At 37.3% G+C, this 27,298-nt stretch overlaps 1 protein-coding gene across 6 annotated transcripts in view; it reads left to right on the plus strand.

Moving 5' to 3' along the window:
• Positions 1-27,298, plus strand: part of SNTG1 (syntrophin gamma 1) — an 881,864-nt gene that overhangs the window by 641,617 nt on the left and 212,949 nt on the right. For all 6 annotated transcript variants that reach the window (XM_019428901.2, XM_019428905.2, XM_053896624.1 and 3 more), the window contains one exon: positions 23,484-23,586. In XM_019428901.2, coding sequence (XP_019284446.2) covers positions 23,484-23,586 — 103 coding nt within the window. The remainder of the gene's footprint in view (positions 1-23,483; positions 23,587-27,298) is intronic.

Raw genomic sequence — 27,298 nt, forward strand, 5'->3', positions numbered from 1 at the left:
TTTTCAACAAAGAATATGAGGAAATAAATAATTCTTTGTTTTACAATGACAAGTTACCTGGGCATTTGATCATAGTGTAAACCAAGCCATGTGTCAGGCAATGTCATTATCTCAGGTACACAGAAGTTATTACTATTTCATTTCTACAAATGAGGAGAGCAAGACTAAAAAAACATGGGAATAATTGGCCCAAATTTGAGTCAAAGCGGCAGAATTAAGTCTAATCCAGCCTTACTTCCAAAGTTGATGGTCAACGGGCTACAAAAAGTTGTGCATAAGATTCACTCAGTAAATACATGTTTTGAAAACAAAAATGATTACCGTAACTTAGAGGACAAAAGAAAAATAAGCACCCTCCTCTTTTCTTTTAAACAAAAGATTCTCTTCAGAATTTCAAGAGAAAAGTGTCACAATTTGGATAGTTATTAGAACATACTTCGTCTTCATTATAGATATCCCCTTCATTGATAGGACTTTCAGTTCGTGGAAATTCCTTTTTCTCTTGGCAAGTATCTCCCACGCCCTCATTATAGTCCACGTGAAACCACAGCATCATGACAGTTTTGAGGTCTGAGGTGGTCCATTGTGAATGACAAAGACCTACTCAGTTATCTTCTCACTAAAGGAGGTTTATAAGTGTAAGAGATAAAGATTTTATATTAGATAAAGATTAAGATATTTTGCTTTTAATTATGGCGAGATCTTCCTTTGTCATTAAAGATAAATTAAGTATAGATTTTCATTAGTCTTAATTATTTTAGCCACATATCATTGCTTGTTATAATGTACATATGTGTAGAGAAATTTATACCAGTAAATATTATTCTGTCAGTGCCGACTTGGTACCTCCACATAGATCAAATGCACATTTCATACTTAACCCAGCCAACTAGAGGTCTTAATTAATAACCTTTCTTGCTTTTCTCATTCCTATAAATAACACAATTTAGTTATAAAGTCTAAAAGGCAAGACACGCAGCCAAGATTCCTCTTTTCTATCGCAATTTCCAGCCTGTGGACTGTTCTGAACTAAACACAAATATGCCCACTTCTCTCAGTGAATAATATCACCTCCTAGTCTATGATACTATTATTTTTGCCTGGACTACCTCAGTGGCCTCTGACTTCATTGTGTACCTGCCTTTGTCATAGACTCTAGACTATAGACTATACAAAAGTCTAGACTAGACTAGTCTAGACTTTTGTATAGTCTATACACTAGTCTAGACAAAAGACTATAGACTTTTTCTTGTCCTGCAAGAAAGCAGGACGCAGGATTAAAGTGAGAGATGGCTAATGTCCAGAAAAGACAAGAGCGCCGAATAAGTGTCCTTGCTCCGTTTTTGTTAAGATCAGAAGGCTTACAAACATGGTGAGGGACGTGCACAAAGAGACAATAATTCTGTGAACATTAACTCATGGGCGTCAGGGAAAGGGAGTCTTAAAGATATTCGGGGTTAGGGGTTTGGGTTAATACAAAACAAAATCCGGGCGTGGGAGGAAGGGTGTTTACAGCAGACATGAGGCAGCATCTCTGTTCATCTTAGCTAGCCTAGGGGATGAGACAGAGCAAATGACCTCAGGGTTAACAAGGTCCTTTTTCTTTTGCTAATCAGCTCTGCTCTGGGCACCTTCACCCACAGCACAGCGGTCTGTAGCTCTATTCACCTGTTTACCTAATTTGGTCCTTCCTTCCTGTGAAAGCAGCTTTCTGCTATAGTACTAAATGCGGGGGGGGGCACTTTTGTCCTGAATACCTAATCTTGTTTACCTCATATACCTTTGTACTGGGGGCATTTGCCACCCCCCTATTCTGAGGGCCTTAGCCCCTCTTTATTCTGGGGGCCCTAGTCCCCCTTCTCTATCCTTATTCACGTAATCTTGTTTACCCAAACTTGGGTGTGAGCATCCTATGGCTTTATTATTCTTTATGCCCTATTAACCAATTGGTGCAAGCCCAGGAAATTTCCAAGCTGATTCCCCACATGCCCCCACCATGAGCAACTTACCACACAGCAGCCATCGCATCACTTATGCTGGAAAATGTTCTGTGGTTTCCCAGCACATGTAAAATGAATGAAAACTCTATCTGGGCTTAAATGACCTACATGCCCACCATTCCCAAAATTACCTGGTACCAGTCTCCCACTAGCCCACCATGGGCAGCCCCCACATACCCTCATACTGTTGTTGGTTTCTCCCACCTAGGCTCAAGTTCACCTTGGTGCCTTTGCCCTTGTCATCCCTGCCTATGGTTTTCTCCCCTGATCTCCATGGTAGGTCATTCATGCCGTCCAGAGCTCAGACTAAAACTCTGATCAGAGACTTTCCCTGATAAGTCACTCTCGACTTTGAGTCTTTCCCATTGCATTTATAGACGTCATTTGCCAGTTTGGGTTGCCTGGCATCAGAGGGGGAACATTCCAAGAATAACTGGGAAATAGAGCTGTGGCTAGAATACGAAAAAAATAAGAGACGGAATACATATTTCCTCGCTCTATTCCCTGGAAAGTAGAATATAAACCAATGGACTATTTTTGGCCAAATTTGATGTCCCCAACAAGAAATTTTAGCTCTAAAAGCATGTAATAAGTGTAAAATATTAGTATGAGATTATGTTTTGTGATTGAAATACGTTCAAGACTCCAGTACAGAGGTGTAAATTTCTTCATGTCAGCCCTGGTGAAACATCTTAATCAAGCCATCATTTAAAAATCACTGTGTGTGTGCGTGTGCATGTGTGTGTGTGTGTGTGTGTGCGTGTGTGTGTGTAGAAACCCTTGTTCCTTCCTACCAGAACATGTTTCTACACCCATTGCTTCAATTCTGTGGGCCGATACCCTTACAACATGCTTATTTACTATGTGTTTAAAAATTGTCATCTAGTATGTGCCACAAATGAAACAGAATAGTCAAGTTGCCACTACAAATCTAGCAGAATAGCACAGCTCAAAGCCAACAATATGAGGTGCTGGTGATGTAAAGCAAGAGGAATTCTCATTGATGGCAGGTGAAAATGCAAAATGAAACCATGGTTTGACTGTTACAAAGCTAAACAGTAATGTGAAATTCAGCGTCCACATTCAAAGATATTTACCCTCCCCCAAAATGGAAACATATGTCCACACAAAAATATATACAGGAATTTTCAGTAAAGCTTTATTCACAACTACTGAAAACTAGAGCAATCACCATGCCCTTCAACGTATGAATGGATAAACGAACTGTAGTACAATCATGAAATGGAATACTTACCAGTGAGAAAACGTAATGATTGTCTCAATCGATGTAGAAACGCATTTGACAGAATTCAGCACCATTTTCTGACAAAAAAAAAAAAAAAAAAAAGCAAACATTAAACACAGAGTGCCTGGGTAGCTCAGTTGATGGGGTGTCCGACTTTGGCTTAGGTCATGATCTCACGGCTCAGCTTGTGAGTTCGAGCCCCGCGTGGGTCTCTCAGAGCCTTGAGCCTGCTTCAGATTCTGTCTCCATTTCTCTCTGCCCCTTCCCCGCTCATGCTATCTCTCTCTCTCCCTCTCTCTGTCTCTGTCTCTCTATCTCTCAAAATATAAATAAACATTAAAAAATTTAAAAAAACCCCTGGGAATAGAAGTAAATTACCTCAACATAACAAAGGCTTTATATATGAAAAGCCCAGCATAATCATACTCGGTAGCAAAAGACCAAAAGACTTAAAAGCTTTTTCTTTAAGTTCAGGAATAAAATAAAAATGCCTACTCCCACCACTTGTACTCAACATAGTACTGAAAGTCTTAGCCAGTGCAATTAGTCAAGAAAGACAAAAGACATCCATATCGGACAAGAAGAAATGAAATTATTTCTTTTCACAGAGGACATAATTTTATATGTAGAAAATCCTAAAGATTACATTAAAAATGTTAGAACTAGTAAACACAGCAAAGTAACTGGATAAAAAAGCAGTTGCATTTTTAAACACTATCATGAACAATCCAAACAAAAATGAAGGATTTAATTCCATCTATATTAACACCAAGAAAAAAAAATACTGGGGCACCTGGGTGGCTTATCCGGTTAAGCGTCTGACTTGATTTAGGCTCAGGTTCTCATGGTTCTCAGGGGTCTCTCAGTTCATGCAATGGACCCTCATGTTGGAGCCCCTCTCCCCCCACTCTCTCTCTCAAAATAAATAAATAAACATTAAAAAAGATATAATTTTGTTAAGATGTCAATAGCAATCCGCAAATCGAATGCAGTCTCTATCAAAATCCCAATGAGGGGTGCCTAGGAGGCTCAGTCAGTTAGGTGTCTGATTCTTGGCTTTGGTTCAGGTCATACACTCATAGTTCATGGGTTCGAACCCCACATAGGGCTCTGCACTGACAGTGCAGAGTCTGCTTGGGATTATCTCTCTCTCTCTCCGTCTCTCTCTGCCCCTCCCTAGCTCTTGGTCTCCCTCTGTCAAAATAAATATATAAGCTTAAAAAAATCCCAATAACATTATTTTTTGCAGAAATAGAAAAATCCATGAAATGACCCTGAATATCCAAAGCGAAATTGTAGGTCTCACACTTCCAAAACTTATTACAAACCCACATTAATGAAAATGATGTAGAAGCAGTGTAAAAACAGGTATAAACTCAAGGAATAGAGAGTCCAGAAATAAACCCTCATATATATGGTCAAATAATTTTTGACACAGATATTGAGACCATTTAATAAGGTAAGGACAGTTTTTTCAACAAATGCTTTTGGAATCTTCCCTTCCACCATATACAAAATTTAACTAAAAATGGATTAAATATCTTTAATTCGTTTAACGTTTATTTATTTTTGAGAGAGAGAGACAGAGAGACAGAGTGTGAGCGGGGGAGGGGCAGAAAGAGAGGGAGACAGAATCTGAAGCAGGCTCCAGGCTCTGAGCTGTCAACACAGAGCCCGACACGGGGACTGAACTTGTGAACCTCGGGATCATGACCTGAGTCGAATTTGGATGCTCAACCGACTGAGCTGCCCAGGTGCCCCAAATTGATTAAATTTTAATGTAAGACCTAAAACTACAAAATTCCAAGTTGAAAACAAAGGTAAAGCTTTACATTGGATTTGGCAATGATTTCTTGCCTATCACACCAAAAACCCAGGCAAGGAAAGTAAAACTAGAATGCTACAATGAAATATGACTCAGTCTTAAAAGGAAAGTAATCCTGTCAAATGTTACAACATGAATGAACCTTGAGGACCCCTTGCTAAGAGACATAAACCAGTCACGCACCTACAAATTAATAAATCCTGTATGACTCCTCTTATATGATGCATCTAGACTACTCAAACTTACAGAAACAGGAAGTAGAATGATAGTTGCCAGGGACGGTCGGGGAGAGGAAATGGGGTATTTTTTAATGGTTGTAGAGTTTCACTTTTACAAGATGAAAAACATCTGGAGATTTGTTGCACAACAATGTAAGTATGTATAAACTCCTAAACTGTACACTTATAAATGGTTAACACATTAAACTTGATGTGTATTTTGCTACAGTTAAAAATTTTAAAGAAAATCAAGAGATCGCATAAAAATTCAAAATTGTTTTCTTTTCCTGAAGAGATTAGAAGCTTTGGCAACTCTAGGCGGACATACTTCGTCTGTTTGCATAGTTTGCTGCCTTCCCCCATTATCTATTTGCCTGTCCGGCTTATGCCCTCACTTGAATGGCAACCCTAGAATGGCAAAATGCTAACTTAGTTAAGAATGTATCAACATTGGTTCATGACCTCTGAGAGATGAACTATATGAATGCAAAATGTCCACAGTAGGGGAAACTGGGGGTGGGCTCTATAGGAATGCTCTTTTCAACTTTCTATATATCTAGAACTATTCTCATATAAAAAGCTTACTTAGGAAAAAAAAAAAACAACAACAAAAAAACCTAAATCCAAAGGTACTTACAATGACCTTATACTTTTTTCTTTTCTTTGACTGTTTTTTTTTTTTTTTTTATTTTTTCACTCTCCTATCCAGAATGTCAACTCCTTGGGAGTGAGAATTGTTTCTCTTTTATTCAATGCTTTGTGTACTGACACAGTCCCAGCGATCAATAAATATATAGTGAATGAAATAATGCAATGCCCTCTCCACCGCAAAGTAGGCTGTCCCACTAAGAAGTGGTTTTCCTCCTCTCTTATGGACCTTGTTTCTTCTTTTCTCACTCTTTCAAGATAATTCCCACAGATTTTTATTCAATTGTCTGTCACAACATTCTTTTGCCATCTTAAGAAAGGAAGCTTTATATATCAGCCCTTGGACTACAGGCTTTAAAATATGTCTTTACTTTTCCCACAAAGAACCATGGGATTACAGATGAATCAACAGAATCTGAATCTCCACCTACCATTTTGAAAACCTCCCTTTGAAAAACTCTTTAGACTCTTAAGTCATTCCCAAATACATTTGATTGCTTTAGGATTTAATCTGGTGCCATTTTTTAATTACAGGCTTTTGGATTCCTTCCCTTGTTTCTGTGTCCCAATTATAAATTTCTAAATGACATGTAAAATTTGTTAAGACTTAGTTTAAAGTTCTTCTTTGTCTCGGAAATGGGATGGTTATTATCAGCCATTTCACTTTTCTAAATACTGAAGCAATTTCCTAATCACCAGTTTGGTGGGTTTTTTGTTTTGTTTTGTTTTGTTTTGTTTTGTTTTGTTTGTTTGTGTTTATTTTTCCAATTTCAGGATGTCTGTAAAATGTAAACTATGCCCATTGAAAGTACATTTTCAGATTTTGCCTTCCTTGTCTATCTCAGAGTGTAGTAGTGTGTTTGTATGGCCAAAGCTATCTTTGGTTTTGTTGGGGATTCCTCCGATTTCAATCAGCTATACTATTTGATGTTGAAGACTTCCAGGAGTTCGTCCTGTGGCTTTTAAGGCAAGTGAATGGGTGTGTATAGTCAGATGTGATTCTGAGTCCATACCGGAGTCCTCCCTATACTTATTGAAAACAATTTTTAATTTTTCCCATTATAGAAATAAATACAGTTCTATAGTAAAACATTTTATAGGAAATTCTTACTTCATTTAACCTAAATAGTTTTCTGGTAATGTGAGCTAACATTTATTAAGGAAATATGGTGCCAAGCTCTTGTCTAAGCATTTTGTTGGTAGTAAAACACTTAATCTTCAAAAACTTGTTAGATAGAGATGACTATCGCCATTACTTCCCAGATAAGAAATGTGTATCACAGAGAAGTTAAATCAGTTGCCTAGGGTTATACAGTTGGCAAATTGTGGAAATAGAATTCAAACTAATAGGCTCAAGCTCCAGAGCTCAGCTTTTGATGAGGACATGCCATTTAGATTAAATAGTTTGGAGATGATTTTGTTATAATAATTTCTTCTCAAAATGTAATGGGAATTGAAATTTTTAGCTGTTTTTATTTTTATTTTTTTTTTCAGGAATGTAATAGAGCTTGAGTTTTAAAGAACTCTTGATTCAGCTTTCTGTCCTGAATGTGAATCTCATCTAACACCAACTGCTGACAGTGTTTTTGAGTGCTCCAAATCTGAAGTGTGTTGTGTTACTAGAAAAATGCTTTTTCTCCTGCAGCATTTACCATGGATTTCTTAATGCTGGTCTTCTACCTATTTCCTCACTGGAGGGTAGAATTCTTTGTTTGTTTGTTTGTTGCCATCCAACTTTCCTCCACCTTCTGAATGTCCCTGATGATTCATTTAGCAAACATCTGCAGACGATATGGTTTCATACAGCATAAGATTTGTACATCCTGGCTTGACTGTAACTCACGGAGACACCCTTCCTCTGTTTTCACAGAGACCCCAACGTCCAGGCTAGTACCAGTGTGGCTTCTGGGCCCAACCAACATCACCCCTATGGCTTGTTCCCAGTATCAGGCTGGCTGAGGGTTTCTGCAAAAGCTAATCTACGCATTGCCTCATTCCTCCGTTGAGATTTCCCCCCAAACCGTTGATTAAATTCCTTTCTTCGAAATGCCTCAATTAGTTTCTGTTGACGAGACCCCAACAATTACAGATATTTATCTCTATTTCAAGATTTCCTGGGGTCTTAATGAACGTTGTTGTACTTTTCATTGTAGAAGTTTCAGCAAAGGTCTTTGATTAGGATAATGAACTGGATGAGGAAAGGTTATAAAAATAGATAACTAATTATGGAGATGAAAAAAATAATAGGACCTCAATCTAACTGAGGAAAGAACACTTCTGGTTAGAACTACATGTCAAATGTCTTGAAAGATAATACACGTAGTTTCTTTTTTTAACTCACGAGACCTAACACAAACTCTTCAATGTAGCATTCTGTAGTAAGTCACTCCTCCTTCTCCTTCTCTTCACCACACGCACAGTTACACTCACTCTCATTATAGCTTTGGAAATCGTTATCGTTTTCTCTTTCCTTGAGATCTTTTTCAACATGAGCAAATTTAACTTTCAGGCCAACCTTTTGTCAGCTGCCTGCAGTGCCCCTGGAAGGGATACAGCCACTTTCACTTCACTGACTTGAGATATCTTGAAATATACAGGAGAGAAATACCTCTGGTTCCATTTCAAGAGTTGGACCCGTAACGCTTGGTTTACTTATTTACTATTTACCTGGAAAGCTGCTCAGGGAAATTAATGTGTTCCTGACTTATAGCATCACAAAAAAATCGAGAAAATAAATGGAAACAAACCGCCAGGTAGCACTAAAATAATTAGATGAGATATGCTCTTTTGGTATGAAAAACGTTGACGGCATAAAGTTTCCAGAAAATATTTATAATCTCAACAGTGTTCTTTTCATACCGACTCGATATTGAAGGCTTAGTCAAAGGCATTTTACATTCTTTACAAAATTATATTTTGATGACCAGTTATAGAATACCTTATATGGTCTAATAAAGATTAGTACAATATGTTTACTTTTACAACATATATCAGCCTATATTTAACAATACACAATATTTCATTGAAAAAAATAGAAAGGTTGTGAAAATGAGAGTACACAATTGTTTCAAGAGTGATATAGTTCTAATATTATGTGAGAGACAAAAACTGTAATTGCTATTATTTTTATTAAATATTAATTGTATTGGAAATACAGTTAATAGATAATAGAATTATCAATTCTATTATCAATTATCAATACAATTTCCAATTGTATTGGAAATACAGTTAATAGATTAAAAAAAGCCTAAATAAAAAAATCATACTAGATACTCGGTTTCTCCTTGTAAATGGTTTATAGTTTAAGATGATGATAGCCCCCACAAAACAGAGCAGTAACAGTTTGAAAGCATACAAACTGTTAAGTTTTTATAAGTTATTATATACAACATAGGTAATATATTATATACATTGTAAGGTATTATATACAACATACAAAGTATTATCAGATGCTAGCGATAGACAATTTATAACGTGCTTTATTTGGAAATGTTTACGCTCTTTTCCTATAATTATCCATGTTTCATTTATTCAAGGAATGTGAAGTATTATGCTTATTGGGTAGCAAATAATTATGACCACATCCAACGAAGTTGAAAAAGTATGCTGTTTTCCTATGTGCAAAGCCATTGAGATTTAATACACGACGCCTGCAGTTGGTTTTCCACTTTGTTACTCTGCACTTCAGGAAGGAAATCATAGTATCTTTCTGAGATTTTTTTCTTACCAACAATTGGAATAAGGTCATACATCTCCTAGTTACATCAAAGAGAGTGTGATCATTGGTTTAGAAAATGTCTAAGAATTCCTTTGAGCTTCTTTCACAAAGCAGTATCAAAGAGAAGGCATACTTTATTAGTCTTCGTGGTCTCCTTTACGATGCAATGTTTGTTGCTCTTAATTCGCTTTTTGATGTCTGCACAGTCATGGAAGGGAGATGGTCAGTTCCGGTGGCGAGCAGAATCCAAGCCGGCCCTGGAGTGTTCGGCCCGCCGTGCCATGCGTTACACACCTATTTATTGAGTCTCCAGTTTATGAAGCAAAGATAGGAACGAGTCAGCAGCGTTGTTGTAGCGATTTCCCAGTCCAGTGAGCTGACAAATTGTGGCCCCAGTCAATCTGTCAACATGTCTCTCCCATGCTTCTTCTTTGCTCTCAGTAGGTTATAGCTGTGGAGCTGCTCTGTCTGGGGGTACAGCTGTCCCAGGTTGCTATGGAGACAGAGCAGTTTTTTTTTTCCCTTCCTCTTATTCCTGACAAACACGAACCCTTATCCTCCCCAGGACTCCACATAGACCTAAAGCAGGTGGAATGTGAATAAAGGAATTTCAAAAGACATATGGCTCTAGCGTTTCATACTCCAGCTGGGAAGGGAGCCCAGCTGCCCTTATTCTCACCTACGTACCACCTGCTTTTCAAAGGAAATGTTTGTGAGAATTATAATCACTGGTTTTCTCTAATGCCGTCTCATCTGAAGGTACTATTTGTGAGTTCACATAACCTCAGCGAACATTCATTCTTAAAATGTCTTCATGGAACATAAACCATTTCAGTTTTATGTCTCAAATGAATAGCCTACGGATTTTTGTAATTGCCATTAATTTACTCCAATTCATTTAAACAGATAAAGCTTAAATTCCTCGTTGCTAAGCCATTTCTTTGAGGCCACCCAGTGATCCCAGATGGCCTCTGACAAAAATGCAGTTTTAAGAACTTGAAGGGCCCAATCTACATTTAACAAATGGTCGTGGATACCCCCTTGTGGCACCTCCTTTGGATTGGGACCATGACTCATGCGGTTGGAGGAAGCCGCTGAGTGTTGAATGCAAAGAGATTTTCCCAGAGTTGTTTCCTTGTTTTTGTCATTCAGGTACCAGGTGGCAGGAGTGTCCTTAGGGACTCTGTTGGAAAAGAAGCAGGGTTCCAAGTAGAAAAGTAGAGAAGTTCGAGGTGACAAAATAGAAAGGAGGTCAGTTTATAATTTTACTAAGGGTCATTCTTATATCCTGTCAGTAATATCCATGTAAGTAACATGCATGGCTTCCAAGTACATGCGTCTCATAAAGCACACGCATCCTGCACAGTTTGCTAAATATCGTAACGGCTCTTAACGACTGTAGTATCTCCAACATTTTTGTGCATGAGGGAGTTCTCTGAAGGCTGAAATTTGAAGTAATCATTAAGCAAAAGAACAGATGTATTTTTTTCTTCACGTCCTTAGCAACATATAATGCAAATTAGTTCCCCTACTTTTGCACATATTATATTTGAGACATACAACATCTATTCGCAAATATTTCAAATTACCAGACACCCGAAGAAACCCACCGGCTTCCCATAGCAGCACGGCTGTGTTTCTCCCTGTGCAAACTTCAGTTACCAAGGAGTGCAGCAGCGGGTACTCGGGTGGCCCCAACAATGTTGCTAATGTTATCAGAGTGTTTGTACTGCACCCAGCGTGCATCACAGGGGGATGGCGTTTAAAATTTAGAATGGCATATTTAAACGGTTCACGCAATAGACTGAGATGACAGGGTGCGGCAGGGAGCGGTACAAGCAGTGGTAAAATATTTACTTCTTAGTTCTATGTTGTGCAAACGTGTTGCGATAATATGCACAAACAAGTATTTAGCAACTGTATCCTGCAGCTGCAAATCTAATGTGGGTGTGATAACATTTAGCTTTGTTTTTCAGATTTCAACAGTTCATTTGGTGTGAGATGATCTTATGCAGGATTCTATAAAAATAAGGGAAAGCGTTATGATTTCTTTCTTCCTTCAGGAATTCGACTTAAATCTGGAGCACTGTTTACAAACTAAACATTCATGGAGCTGTGGTTTTAATATGAACTTAGAATAAGTGTGCGCGCTGGATATTGCAATCCAATATGATTATATAATATTGGCATCTTCATGAAACTTTGTTTTAAACACTCTGGACTTTCGGGGCGCCTGGGTGACTCAGTCGGTGGAGCGTCGACTTCGGCTCAGGTCATGATCTCGCAATCTGTGAGTTCAAGCCCCACTTCGGGCTCTGTGCTGACGGCTCAGAGCCCAGAGCCTGCTTCGAATTCTGTGTTTCCCTCTCTCTCTGGCCCTCCCCCATTCATGCTCTGTCTCTCTCTGTCTCAAAAATAAATAAACATTAAAACAAAAAATTAAACACCTTGGACTTTCTTAGATAAATTGGAGAGGTTCTGTACCTCACTCTTCTGCTTCGGATATAACAACCATGTATAAGAAATCAGTTACAATTACTTTCAGCCTATTAAAGAAGTCTTTTCTTTCCCTTCCCTCAAGATTTGAATGGAATGTGCTTTATTAATGTGCAGTGACTGCATTTTATAAATATACTTGGCATCTCTGAAGGAAGATGGGGAGTCATTCAAACATAAAGGGCTGATTTAAATATTTTCGGGCCTCAGTAAGCAGTTGATTACATTTGGTTTGGTAATCGAAAGCTTGTTCGTGTGCTAAAGGTACTGATGATCTCTGAGGTATGACCAGTGAGAGACTGACGGCAAAACACCGGAGAGCTTCCCATTGTGAGGGCAGGCATTGCCCTGGTTTTTGTTTGTTCTTGTCGTGCTAAGCAATGAGAAGACTGTGCCCAACATCAATGTATCCGTATTATTAGCAGAGAAATTAGACAAAAATCCCCTGATGTCTAGCCATCTAAGTAGGTTTGGGTCTGAGTAAGTTACATACAGTGTTCACTTTTAAAAACCTTTCTTGTAGCCTTTGTTTTTCCTTTGATTTTATTGTGAACACTTGTCTTCTCGCTGGTTGGATAATCGGTAGAACCAAAGGGCTTCATTGTCCTGATCTCAACACTGCAGATTTTCTGGATTACAATATACAGTGTTTTGAATATGGTAGACACCCGATGCATGTTCGTTGCGTTGATTGAAACTCCATAGTCATTAATCCCAAAAGGAAAAGATGCAAAGTAAGTAATTTACACAAATGCAGTCTTACTAATTTACAGGGAAGCCACTCCCTCCATGTTACCCTGTTTTCTAGTACCCGAGGGGACGGTGTTTTCTACCTCCTTCTCAGTACTAGGGCAGTGAGGTGATACAGGGTAAATGGACTCTGTATGTAGGGGCTATGTGAGAGCTGAGAGGTGGGGATTAGCATCTCAAAATCACTATGAGACTCAAATATGCTTTTTAAAATAATTATTGAAGGTTTGCCATTAACCTCCCTGGAAAAAGGCCCAGTGGGAAAAATGGAGAACTCACTCATACATGTAATTTTACTTGTCAGTCTGTCATTTTTAGCTGCTATATTTGAGCAAGTCGTTTAACTTTGAAGTGTTTTCCACTTCCCATTTGTAAAATAAAAAGCAGTGACTTCTGTCTTGTTTACCTCACAGGCTTTGTGTCACAAACCTAAGGCTGCATTATAGCTTGCACGCTTGGTGACACGTTATTCAGTTATTGAACTGTGGGCTATTACACGTACAACTGTATGTTAAGACTTAGTGGAAACCAGTGAACAAATCCAAATAATTGATTAGTCAGATAATGTGGCCCAATATTCAGTAGAGACAATATTGTCATATTGAATTATTGCCGGCATATTTTAACAGTGTTGCGTTAGGCTGCACCATCATCTCTGAAAGTGTAGTATGGAAAGAACCATCCATGTATGCATCAGTTAATTAAGAGAGACAGTGGTGGTTAGGACAGGGTGGGTGGCCCCCCAGCTGTCACGCAGGCAGCTGTTAGCCCGTGCGTCTAGTGTCGTTTCTATATCTAATGAGCTGCAATATTCAAGCCCAGTATTCCCTGTGCTTTTGTCCAGCACAAGAGTGAAATGATGAATTTGAAAACTGCGCTTCCCTACTGGTGGGTCTTAGCAAATAAGTAAATCTTGGAACTTTCTTTTCGAGATCATTCAGAACAGCGTCAAGGGTCAAAGGAGCAGTGGCCCTGTCTAGGAGTTACTGATCAAATTGCAACCAAAACAAACAAGCAAGCAGAAAAACAAAATAAGAAGCAGCTCTCTTCCTCTCTATTTGAAAAAAAGTGACTAATTCAGCTGAATTCAAAGAACAGGCAAAAGTGTGGCAAAATGTACATTTAGATACATTGATATCTATCTGTATATAGCTTTAGAGACACAACTGCCTCTCCTAGGTGCTGGGTTGTTGTTCGGTTTAATATGTTCTTCTCACCCCTAGGTTTTACATGGAATCCCACATATAGGGTCTTACATTATTTTGGACACAGTATTTACATTTAAATCTTTAATTCATTAAGACTTGTTGCTAGCATATTGCTTAAAATTGTATCCTATTTTATTTTCTTCTAAAAGGATAGCCAGGGGTGCCTGGGTGGCTCAGTCGGTTAAGCGTCCGACTTCAGCTCAGCTCACGATCTCGCGGTCCGTGAGTTCGAGCCCCCTGTCAGGCTCTGGGCTGATGGCTCAGAGCCTGGAGCCTGCTTCCGATTCTGTGTCTCCCTCTCTCTCTGCCCCTCCCCCATTCATGCTCTGTCTCTCTCTGTCTCAAAAATAAATAAAAACGTTAAAAAAAAAATTAAAAGGATAGCCAGATATGTTTGTACCATTTATTATAACCAGTCTTTTAAACACTTGATTAAAAGAAAAACATCTCTATCGTGTATTAAAAGTTCAGGTACATCGAGATCTACTTTGTAGTTTTTATCCATTTCTACTAATTTATTTACATATCAATAACATGCTGATTGGATTAAATGACAAACATATTCAGACATGACTCACTCAGCTCCTTCCTCCCAAGCCCTACTGCTGCTCTTCTTAGCATTTTTGGATATTCTGGAGGCTATTTTAATACTTTCTTTGGACTTAATTTGTTCTCCTAGAAAATTTCACCAAGTATGTGGCATATCCTTGCAAGGCTTTAGAGTTTGGTATCTATCCTTCAATAAAAGACACAAATTACTTTAAAGCAATATATGCTTTGAAAAATCTAAGGATTTTTGTTTTTTTTTATGTTTTATTTGTTTTGAGAGAGAGAGAGAGAGAGAGAGAGAGCAGGAGGGGGAGGGGCAGAGAGAGGGGACAGAGGATCTGAAGCGTGCTCCTCCCTGACAGGCTGACAATTAGTGAGCCCAACGCAGGGCTTGAACTCAGGAACCACGAGATCATGACGTGAGCCAAAGCCCGAAGCTCAACCAACTGAGTCACCCAGGTGCTCCAAACATCTAAGGATTTTATAGGTTTTTCCCTCCAGATCTTTAATATTTTCCCCTGATGTGTGTTGCTAAGAAAAAGGTGTTGTGCATCGCAGTGATCTTCAATGAAGAGATCTTAACACCTTTTCTTTTCAATTCCAGTCAGTGTTTTGTGGAGAATTCTTTACGTGCACAATTATATTTTTAATAATGGGTTAATTTCATTTTCTTAATAGTTATAAAATTTTATTTTTTTATCTTACTATGTTTGTAGAACTCATAAAATATTTTTTGAAAAATACTGGAGACCGTGAACATCTTTATCTAGTACCTGATTTTAATTGACATGGTCTCGCTGCTTCAACATGCAGGAAAAATTTTTTTTTTTTTGCTTTTTAAAATGATTTTTAATAAAACTTAATAGCTTAATCACCCAAAACTACTTAATGAAGATTTTTATGAGATAGGTGCTATGCCATGCCCGACTCTTTGAACATACCTGCGAAAAGATACAGCCTGCTGTCCTTGCGTGCACACATTTTCATGGTGCAAAGATAGAAGAACGTTAGACATAATATGTCAGCACACTATGGGGTAGGTAGGAATGTGCTAATAGGTATGAAAAATGACAGGTAGAACAGGGAAATGAGGGCAGAGGTATGTGGAGAGCTGTAACTTTAAATAGATGGATGAAGATAGGACTTATTGGGATGACTTTTGAGGTAAAAGCAGAGGAAGTCAGGATGAGAGCCATGGGCATATTTAGAGAGAGACCATGGTAGGCTCAGGCAACAGCCAGGGATATTCAGGAAACATCGTGAGATTTTCTCCTATTCCTGTTTTTCTTAGAGTTTTTATTAGAAATTACAGCTCAATTTGACCAAATGTCCTTTCAGACTCTAATGGAGAGGACAAAATCTGCCCCCCCATCCTATCTATTATTGATACTATTAATAGGTTATGTATATTTACCTTGATGAAATTAATTACATTGATAATAACTTCTTGGTATTTATCCAGGTTTGCTATTTTGAAATACAGCCTATTTGGTCATAGTATAATTTCATTTGTCACTTGTAGGATTCTATAAGTGAATAGTGTATTTAAATTATTACATCTATCTTTATATTAACAGTGGTCTTTTGTTTCTTCATATGATTTATGTCAGCTTTTATTATTTGTTTTCATTTTAGTTTGATTTTGTAACACGAAGAGACTTCAATAATTTCATGCTGGAATAATTTCTTCTTTAAGAATTAGATAAAACTTAGTTTTGAACCCATCTGTCCCTGATGCCGTTTGTGAAGTAAAGCTTTAAGGAATTTTAAAATTTAATTAAGCCTGCTTAATAGAACATAAACTAGTCAATTGGCCGTATAACAATAAGAAGACAAAGTAAAATATTGCTTGAATTATTGAGGAAATCATCTTGGAATTAAAACAAATGCGGTAATAGCATTTCTACAGCCATGTAAACTAGTTAACAATGTATTCTGCTTGTTACATTGAAGTTCCATTCATCTAGCATTTGACTTTTCATCCACTTTTGCTACATAGAATCTCGTTTCAATGGAGTCTTTGAAAGTGATGGAATTATTTTTAGTCATAGCTTTAAATAATCCAGGAAAATTTGCTCAAATGTTTCAACATTTTGCCTCACTAAAGTAAATGGTTTTCTTGCATATTAAAATTCATTGATATTATTATTATATCCTGATTATTTTTAGAGCTGAAATTTCTTATTCATTCAAATTTTATTCTTGATTGTAATATTTACCGGAATCCACAAATTACTGCATACTTCAACACTACTTGAGGCAGAAACTCTATGAATTCAGAAATATTAAAATTTCAGTCGTTCTTTTTTTAAACATATAACCGGATATACATTTTTGCTGTGACTTTTCATTTTAAAGCAACATAAATTTAGACTAGAAATGACTGTAGGAAGCCTCCTGTTGTATCCCTTTACATATATGGACTGTTTTCACAAATTAACATGCAGACAAGATGAAGAAATGAGTGAATGCACCCTCAAGAGGGTCACATTGCCTTTCTTGAACTGCTTTGTCCGTGATAAATTCTGATCCCTATCCCATCTACTCCTGGCCCTTCAGCACCGTTCTCTATCCCCCTGATCACACCAATTCAATGTGAAAGATGCTATTTTTAAATCAGCCCAAATCCCTTTCTTCTTCTGCATTGCTTCTTCCAGATTCTAAATTATAGTCGATTTCTCATAGTTGGTTCACCCCCTACTTCCGGTGGTGATGTGATGTGATCTTCCTGGATACAGTTCCATACCTCATTTTCCAGTTGGATAATCTCCGCTGTTACACTTGATTTCCTAGCAACCCAATAGCACCAGTTCTCGTGACCACTGTAGACTCCTTCCTTGGCCAAATGGTTCTCCCTTCAGAAGGCTCAATCTTCCGCCCTGCCACTGGCAGCCACTGTGAGCCCAGGTGTAATCTGTGGGTGTTAATGTATTCACCTGCACTCACACCTCAGAGACGGCCGTCTGCTCGGTCAACTGTTATTCTGCAGATTCCTTTGAAACCTGAACGTGAAGGCAGGTGCACAGGGCCAGAGGACCCTCTGACCCCATTCAGGAAAGCCGTTCAATTACAATTTCCTCTCAAACTCTTACCCCATAATACACGTAATAAGTCGAGTTTTTTTCCCCCCACAATTAACATAAACAAAAAGTGATTACGTAATAGTATATATAATACAAAACTGATTTGTTTATTCCGTGTTGACATGTAATTATTTTCCTAACATGAACAGAAAAGCATGTGGTTGTATCTAGTGTTAGCCTAGTCGTTTTGTCTGTGAAGCAACGTATTTGAAATCATTCCTCAAAGTCACATTTAATTTCCTTTTCAGCCAAGAGTCAGGACTTTAGGAAAATGATTTACTGCACTTAACAACATGTCAAGAGAGATGAGTCAAATGTTAATGTGAAATTCTAGGTAACTGTTTTCCATCACTGTCATCAGTGAACAGCAGTACTTATCTTACAGTCTGGAGATGGAAATCTTACTTGCTTGTTCTGACATCACGCGAGGGTAGTGATTGTGACCCTCACAGACTGTCTAACTGCCTTTGTTGCCACTGAAGGTGTGTGTGTGTGTGTGTGTGTGTGTGTGTGTGTGTATGTGTGTGTGTGTGTGTATATGCGTCTGTGTGTGTGTGTTTCCTGGTGTGTGCTTAAAGTACGCCCAGGCAAAGCAGAAGTCCCTCTTTTCACCGATTAAAATTAATCCCCAAGGTTGGGGTAGGGGACAGGGATGAATAGGCAGAGCACAGAGAATTTTTAGGGCAGTTAAAATACTTACATTATACAATAATGGTGAATACATGTCATTATATATTTGTCCAAACCCATAGAATGTACAATACCAAGAGTGAACCCTAAGGTAAACAATAGACTCAGGGTGCCTTGTGATCATGGTGTGTCAATGTCAGTTCATTATTTGTAACAAATGTACCCTTCTGGTAGAGGATGTTGATGATGGGGAAGGCTGTGCATGTGTGGAGGCAGGAAGAATACAGGAACTCCCTGGGCTTTCCCTACAATCTTGCTGTAAACCTTAAACTCCTCTATAAAAATCGTCTTTAAAAAACAAAAAATACAAACCACTTCCCAGCTATGGGCAAAATTAACTTCATATACCAAAGCTGTGGCAGATAGATAAATTCCTCTTGAAAATCTCATATTAGATAGAATATCCTCTAAGGGGAAGGAGGAAAGGGTGAAGAAGACAAATGATTTTATGAAGTTTCCCTTCTAACAGGTGAGTGGAACTCAAAAACATTCAGTTCATAAACTGAGTTGTTAGGTTTGTCATCGCTTAATAGAATAAAACTATAAATATCTATTTTAATACCTGCCCCACTTTTGTTCCTATTGATTACCATCCTTTACCAATCCCTTGCCCTTTCCTCATGTACATACCCAAGGCGACATGATAGAATAGTCATGCTGATACATGATCTGATCAAAATGCACATTTGATTTGCATCATAAAATGTGAATGAAAATGAAAAAGACAGCTGGATTTATTGGTGCAGATTTCTGATTTTGCAGCCAGATGACATCCATCATTACTCATGATGTATAACCTATATTTTCCAACCTGACAGTACCAGGCTGATTAAATATGTATTCAAAGCATATTTGCAAAGCTCAGAAAAATTTAAACACATTATCTCAATCCTGTTCACTGAAAAAGTGAATATTCTTGCATTTATTAAGAAATGTGTCTGTGTCAAGGACTTGAACTTGTGATTGCCGAAAGATAGCCATATTTGATCTTTTATTAAAGGCAAAACTAAATTATCTCTTTAGGGTGAGATTTTACAATTGAAAATTATTTGTTCTGATTTTTTGCAATTACATTTGAATAAAAACTTCAAGATTGAAGTACACATGTAAAGTAGCTTGCCCATTGCCGATTGCTGAGGCAACCATATTTAACTTATACATGTTTATTCTCGTATTTATGCTTAAGATGCTCATATGGTTATTTTGTTATTTAGCAGTAGATATTATTTGTTGTACACTTACTATGGAATATAAGGATTGACCTGTTGCATTCCACCATCCCATATATTTCACTGACTCACAAACTCCTAATACAATGATATAATAATGATTATATCAGTGTTATGCGGCAATGGAAAATGTAAGCCAAGCTCGTAAGTCCCCACTAAGCCAAAATGGAGTAAAAAAAAATCCCACAAACATTGGGACCTTGAATGAGGTTGTCTTACATCTACAGAAAAGTAGGAGAGAATTGATATCTTCGCAGTATTATGTCCAGTGATCCATGACATAACATAGAGTTCCATTATTTAAAAAATAATGTTATGCTTGTTGATATTCAATCAAACCAGGTGACCTTTGTGCTGTTACAAAAATAAAATGTAACCAAGTAAATTTTAAAATCTAATTCACTTTGTTAAGCCATTTATGAATCAGGCAGCCTTCCATCCAGCAAGTAGAAAGAAGCTCTAAGGTTCTGTACAAGATGGAAGGATTTTTATTATAGGCAGATATGGGGAGGGACAACTAGAGAAGAAAGAAAGAAAGAAAGAAAGAAAGAAAGAAAGAAAGAAAGAAAGAAAGAAAGAAACAAGAAGGAAAGAAGGAAGGAAGGAAGGAAGGAAAGAAAGAAGGAAAGAAAGGAGGAAAGAAGAAAGAAAGAAAGAAAGAAAGAAAGAAAGAAAGAAAGAAAGAAGAAAAAAAGAAAAGAAAGGAGGAAGAAAGAAAGAAAGAAAGAAAGAAAGAAAGAAAGAAAGAAAAAAGAAAGAAAGAAGGAAAGAAAGGAGGAAGAAAGAAAGAAGGAAAGAAAGTAGGAAGAAAGAAAGAAAGAAAGCAAAAAGAAAGAAGGAATGAAAGGAGAAAGAAAGAAAGAAAGAAAGAAAGAAAGAAAGCAAGCAAAAAGAAAGAAGGAAAGAAAGGAGGAGGAAAGAAAGAAAGAAAGAAAGAAAGAAAGAAAGAAAGAAAGAAAGAAAGAAAGGAGGAAGGGAGGAAGGCAGGAAGATTACCTCCTTAGTCCTGACCAGAAAATTCCTCACTACATTTCTGGGAGAGGTTGCAAGTGAAATTAGATTAGGTTTTAGGCCCCGGTTTGGTGAAGGCCTAACAAATGTGACTACATTTGGGGCTTGTGGTTTTCTTTCTAACAAGGTATTGCTTTGTGTCTATACTGTTCCATGCTAAACTCCCTTAGAAACTCACCTGCTAATATCTCATGTAATAATGTCTATAGATTCCCAAGGATTTTCTATGTTCAAAATTATGTTGGGGTGTCTGAGTGGTTCAGTGGGCTAAGCGTCTGACTTCAGCTCACATCATGAGTTTACGCCCCCTGTCAGCTCAGATTCTGTCCTTCCCTCTCTCTCTGCCCCTCCCCCACTTGTGCATACACTCTCTCTCTCTCTCAAAATATAAGTAAAGAAATTATCTTCTCTCTGAACAATAAAACTTTCATTTCTTCTTTCAATGCTCATGCATTTTATTAGCTCTTTTCTTGCCTTACTGTGAGAAGACCTGAAGAAAGATTGAGGAAAACTGAAGATAATGGATATTTTTGTCTCATTTCTGATCTCAGAGAGAAATGTCTCAGTAAATCGAAGTTAATTATGATGTTTCTAAAAAAGAATTATATCTTCTTTATGATATGAAGATACTCTTTTGTATACTCAGGTTTTTGAGTTTCTATCAACTGTATTTTGTAATGCTTCTTTGCATCTATAGAAATGATTATCTAATTTTATTCATTTTTAAGCTTTTTTCCTACTTTCAATGTGATGAAATATAGTACTTTTTTTCTGCGTGTGACTTTATCTTGTCTATTGTTCAGAGTGGGCAAACTTTACTGTTCTGTCATCAAGTTACTGATTCTGTCTTGTGTCATCGTCACTGTATTACTGAGCCAATTTTGTTATTATTATTATTATTTTAATGTTTATTTATTTTTGAGAGGGAGAGAGTGTGTGTGTGAGAGACAGAGAGTGTGAGAAGGAGAGGGGCAGAGAGAGAGGGAGGCAGAGAATTCCAAGCAGGCCCTGCACTGTCAGTACAGGGCCTGACACGGAGCTCGGTCTCAGGAACTGTGAGATTAAGACCTGAGCCAAAGTCGGCCACTTAACTGACTGAGCCACCTAGAGTCCTCAGTAAGGTTCTTTTTTTTTTTTTTTTTAATTTATGTTAGCACATTTTTTAGTTCTACAATTTTCCTTTTATTTTCATAATTTGTATTTCTTTGCTGAGAGTTTATAATTTTTCATTTGATTCAAGAGAATTTGTCATTTCTTGTTGACATATTTTTATTAAGGTGGCTTTAAAGTCCTTGTCAGATAATTCCAGGATGTAATTCATCTAGTTTGAGTTAGCTCTCTTTACTCATTTAAGTTGTGATTTTCCTGGTTCTTCGAGGGACATGCTATTTTATTATATCCTGGCCACTTTGCTTGTTATGTTGAGGCTGTGGCTCTTCCATAAGATTTTTTTTTTTCTTTTTAGCAGGAATTCACGCTACCACAAAGGTCCTAGCCTAGTTTTGTAGGCTGTGGTTCCATTGACAATATACTTCTTAGAGCCTGTCTGGCGTCTTGGGTCTGATTGATTTCTCACTGTTCCCTGCTGATGCGATTTGAGGAAGTGGGAGGAGCTCTCTCAGCCCGGGCCCCCCTGGTGCCACTAAGTGGACAAAGGGATGCTTTATCCAGCAGTGGGTTGAAGTTCCTCCGCTGGCTGCTTGGTGTCCTCTTTGCTGTTGCTACCATCCTGGGATCCCTACTGAGTTCCCTTTTCCTTGATCTTGCAGAGGTCACTTGCATTTCAGCTGTCTCTTGCAAGTTTTTGAGTGTTTATATTCCCTGGGTGGGGAGCAAAGGGAGCTGAACCCATACCCTCATTTCGGGACCAGAAGTCATTCTAAATCATTTTGATAGCCAATTCTCTCAGGACTGGAGGTTGAGCGTTTTTTCTGGATGTTTAATAACAAGCTGTGTTCCCAGGTTCATTAGCCGTCTCTTCACTAATTGTTGCAATTCCCCTCTCAGTCGATGTGAGCTTTTTAAATTAAGACATATTTATATGTTTTCTAGGTACCTTTGCTCTAAATAACTCCTTAGCTTCTTGTATTTCTTTAGCTATTTCTCACACGAATCTTGATATAATTTTTAAGGCATTGACATTACTGTAAGTGATAGAAGTAAACCCATTAGTCTACAATGTGAAACATGTTGAGAGTTGAGGACAACAGTCTTGACCATTATTCCAAGTTTGCAGGGAAAGGAAGCATAAAATATGCGGTGATATGACAGGAAAGGAATACCTATGTGTTTCTTGTGTGTTTTTGTTTGCTTCTTTGTTTTGTTGTTGTTGTTTTTGCAAAAGTGCTTGAGTGAATCGGGGCAATTTTATTTAATTTGAATTAGCTCTTTCATCAACATCTTCAGGGCCATTTATTTTTATATGTCCAAGGGGGTGCGTAATAGAGGTTCAATAAATATTTATTAAATTGATGGCATAGAGGCTCGAGCACCGTACCTTCCTATAGAAGTCATAATCTCTCATATTGCCTAATAGAGACTGTACACGTAAGAGATATCTATGAATATGAACGGAAGATGATGACATTCTGAGCGAACAGGGGACCACCAAACGGTGGGAAGAGAAAGGAGGTGATGGCTGTATTCCTACAGTGTTATGTAATTCATTCCCTATTTTAATAAAATGTTTCTCACCTCTAGGGCAAAAAAGAGAGGCGAAAAGACACCCAATCATTTCAAGGTCTTTGCTATCGCATAAGATATTTCGTGAACATACTGACGATGGTATCATTTTCACTCCTTTTTGTTTCAGGTTCAGGTTCTTCGGAACGCTGGAGAAGAAGTGACCCTGACGGTGTCATTTTTAAAAAGAGCGCCCGCTTTCCTCAAACTCCCACTGAACGAAGACTGCGCATGTAAGCATTTATGAAGAATAGGTAAAATGCTCGCATCATCATATTTATTTTCGAAACCATTATTTCCTGACAGTAATTGATAATTTCGTTTTAAAGTTGGGATTTCTGCCTGAATACAAATATTTTTATATCACACAGCATTTTATGAATGTTTATGCAAAGGGGACAGATGCTAGTTTGTTTTTTTTTTAACTTGTTTTATTTTTTTATCTTGTAATTTACATCCAAGTTAGTTAGCATATAGTGCAACAATGATTTCAGGAGTAGGTTCCTTGATGCCCCTTCCCCATTTAGCCCATCCCCCCTCCCACAATCCCTCCCGTAACCCTCCGTTTATTCTCCATATTTGTGAGTCTCTTCTGTTTTGTCCCCCTCCCTGTTTTTGTATTATTTTTGCTCCCCTTCCCTTAGGTTCATCTGTTTTGTCTCTTAAAGTCCTCATATGAGTGAAGTCATACGATTGCTGTCTTTCTCTGACTAATTTCACTTAGCATCATACCCTCCAGTTCCATCCACGTAGTTGCAGATGGCAAGATTTCATTCTTTTTGATTGCCGAGTAGTACTCCTTTGTATATATACACCACATCTTCTATATGCATTCATCCATCGATGGACATTTGGGCTCTTTCCATGCTTTGGCTATTGTTGATAATGCTGCTATAAACATGGGGGTGCACGTGTCCCTTTGAAACAGCACACCTGTATCCCGTGGACAAATGCCTAGTGGTGCAATTGCTGGGTCTAGGATAGTTCTATTTTTAGTTTTTTGAGGAACCTCCATACTGCTTTCCAGAGTGGCTGCACCAGCTTGCATTCCCACAGATGTTAGTTCTGTTTCAGAATGTATTCAGCACATTTACAGTTATTTTCTAGCCTATAACTAGAGACACATTATTTATTTTAAAAATAAATATTTTAATAGTATCCTATTATGTACATTCTATATTTCTATTACATTTCATTCATAATATCTGATGAATATACTTTCTCTAACTAGAAAATGATATAATCCTATGTGGCTCCTGGACTTGCTAAACAAGCATTTACACTTGTCATGGAAGGAAGCACCAGTCTAGGTAGTAATGGAATAATTTTCATAAGAGTTAACTTCAAAATGTCTGTATCAATTTGTACATTAAGAAATAAAACATTATCAAACATTTTTGCCAAAAATCAAAGAAGAATACATCTTTTAACTGAGGCATAATTTGCATGCAATGAAATACAAAGATCTTAAATGCACAATTGGATTGCTTAATCTACATGCCCTTAAATCACAGAAGGGTTCCTCCATGGCCCTTCCCAATAAATAACACCCCAAGAAACAACCATTAATTTAATTTCTTATCATTATATATTCCTTTTCTTTCTTGTAGAACTTTTTTAGAACACAAGCATACTGTATTTACTCTTTTATGTCTAATTTCTTTCACTATGAAAAATCACTTGTGTTTTAAATTTCAGTCATTTGCTCATTCACATTGCTGTGAATATTCCAATAGATAAATAGAATAAAGTTTGCTAATCATTCTCTGATTGATAGATAAGGGACCTTGTTTCCTGTACTTTGCCATCATAAATAAAGCTACTATGAACATTCTTGTATGAGGCTTTGGAAATCTCCCAATTTTATGTTCACTACCAGAAGAACTTAGGAGTGGGGTTGCTCAGTCACCAGGTAGATGTATAATTAACTTGTTCACTGCCAAAAAGCATTTCTACAGAGAACGTTTATTTAAAAACCTCTTTATCTCCACTCCAGCTATGTATCAGAGTTCTGACTGCTCTACACTTAATTCAATATTTTATGGTCAAAGATTTTTTTTAGCTATTCTATCGAGTGTAGAGTGGTGTCTTATTATACTAGTACTTTGCATATCCCTGAAGACTAATTATGATTAGCTCCTTATCATGTACCATTTGCATATATTACTGGAGATCTGCATATCTTAGTTTGTAATGCGTGTGCTCAAATTTTGCCCATCTCTCTATTGGTATATCTTTCTATTATTGTAGTGCAGGAGTTTAAGAAAATATTCTGTACATAATCTTTGTCAGCTCATGTATTACAACACTTTTCTCTCAGTCTATGGATAACTATGTTTTCCCTAAAGGTGTCTTAGGTTTGCAGAAGTTTTCCATTTTGACAAACTCCAATTTACCATTTTGTGGCTGCTCTTACTGCATATGGTTATTGTTTTCCGTATCTTCTCTAAGAAATACTTGCTTACCCCAAGGTTGCAAAGAGACTCCCCGACATTTTCCTGGAGCTTAATGACACTGGCCTTTATGTTGAGGTTTAGAGTCCATCTTATACCAATTACTATCTTGTGTCTGAGCTAGGAATTTCGAATCAAGAAATTACTTTCTTATTTCCATTAAGTTTTGTGTTCATCCTTCCACCTTAGCTGCCGTGTTAATCTCCTAGGACAGGTTCTCCAATTTTGCAATTGTTCATTATTATTTAGCTATTCTATACCTTTTGCATTGCTGCATATATTTTAGAAATAGCATGTCAATTTCTATAAAATCCAGTTACAATTCTCCACGAGATGAAGTCGGATTTATAGATAATTTGTAGAATTAACATATTAACAACTTGAAATCTGTAAGTCCATGAACATAACTTTCTATTTATTTACGTTCTCATTTTTCTCAGCAACAATTTAGTATTTTCAGTGAGAAAGTCTTACATATCTTTCATTAAACTGATTTCTAAGCATTTCTTATTCTACCATAAATGGCATTTAAAAAAATTTTAGTGCCCATATATTGTTGCTAACACATAGATATACATTTATATATTCTGCATCATAGGCTTAATTTTCTTATTAGTTCAGGTAGGACTTTCTGTCTATTCTTATAGGCGCTCACCTTATACAGTTATGTTATCTGCAAATATTGAATTCTCCTTCTTTCTTTACAATCTGTGTTTTTAAAATTTCTTTTTCTTGCCTATTTTAATGGCCAGGACTTCCAGTAAAATGTTGGGCAAAGTCTTGAGAGCAGATATCTCTCTTTTGCTCAAGATATTAGGAAAAATTTCCAGTCTTTTACTGTTAAGCATGGCATTCATAAATGTGCTCACTTATACCTTTTATTTAGGTTGAAGAAGTGCTCTTTTATTCCTAGGTTACTGATGATTTTTCTTTTCCTTTTTAACATAAGTTGATGTTGAATTGTCACAAATATTTTTATGCCCATTGAAAGATTATATTTTTAATCTTTTTTTTTATTCTGCTGATATGGTGTATTTTTATTTTTTATTATATTTTTATGAATATAATCTATTGTCAAATAGGTTTCCATACCACACTAGTGCTCATCCCAACAGGTGCCCTTCTCAATGCCCATCACCCACTTTCCCCTCATCCGGCCCCCCATCCACCCTCGGTTTGTTCTCTGCGTTTAAGACTCTCTTTTGGTTTGCCTCCCTCCCTCTCTGTAATTTTTTCCCCTTCCCTTCCCCCATGGTCTTCTGTTGAGTTTCTCAAGATCCACATATGAGTGAAAACATATGGTGTCTGTCTTTCTCTGACTGACTTATTTCACTCAGCATAATATTCCAGTTCCACCCACATTGCTGCAAATGGCAAGATTTCATTTTTTCTCATTGCCAAGTAGTATTCCATTGAATATATAAACCACATCTTCTTTATCCATTTGTCAGTTGATGGGCATTTAGGCTCTTTCCATAATTTGGCTGTTGTT

This window comes from Panthera pardus, unplaced genomic scaffold (assembly GCF_024362965.1).
Source record: "Panthera pardus isolate Hobbes unplaced genomic scaffold, ASM2436296v1 HiC_scaffold_7, whole genome shotgun sequence".
Classification (NCBI taxonomy): domain Eukaryota; kingdom Metazoa; phylum Chordata; class Mammalia; order Carnivora; family Felidae; genus Panthera; species Panthera pardus.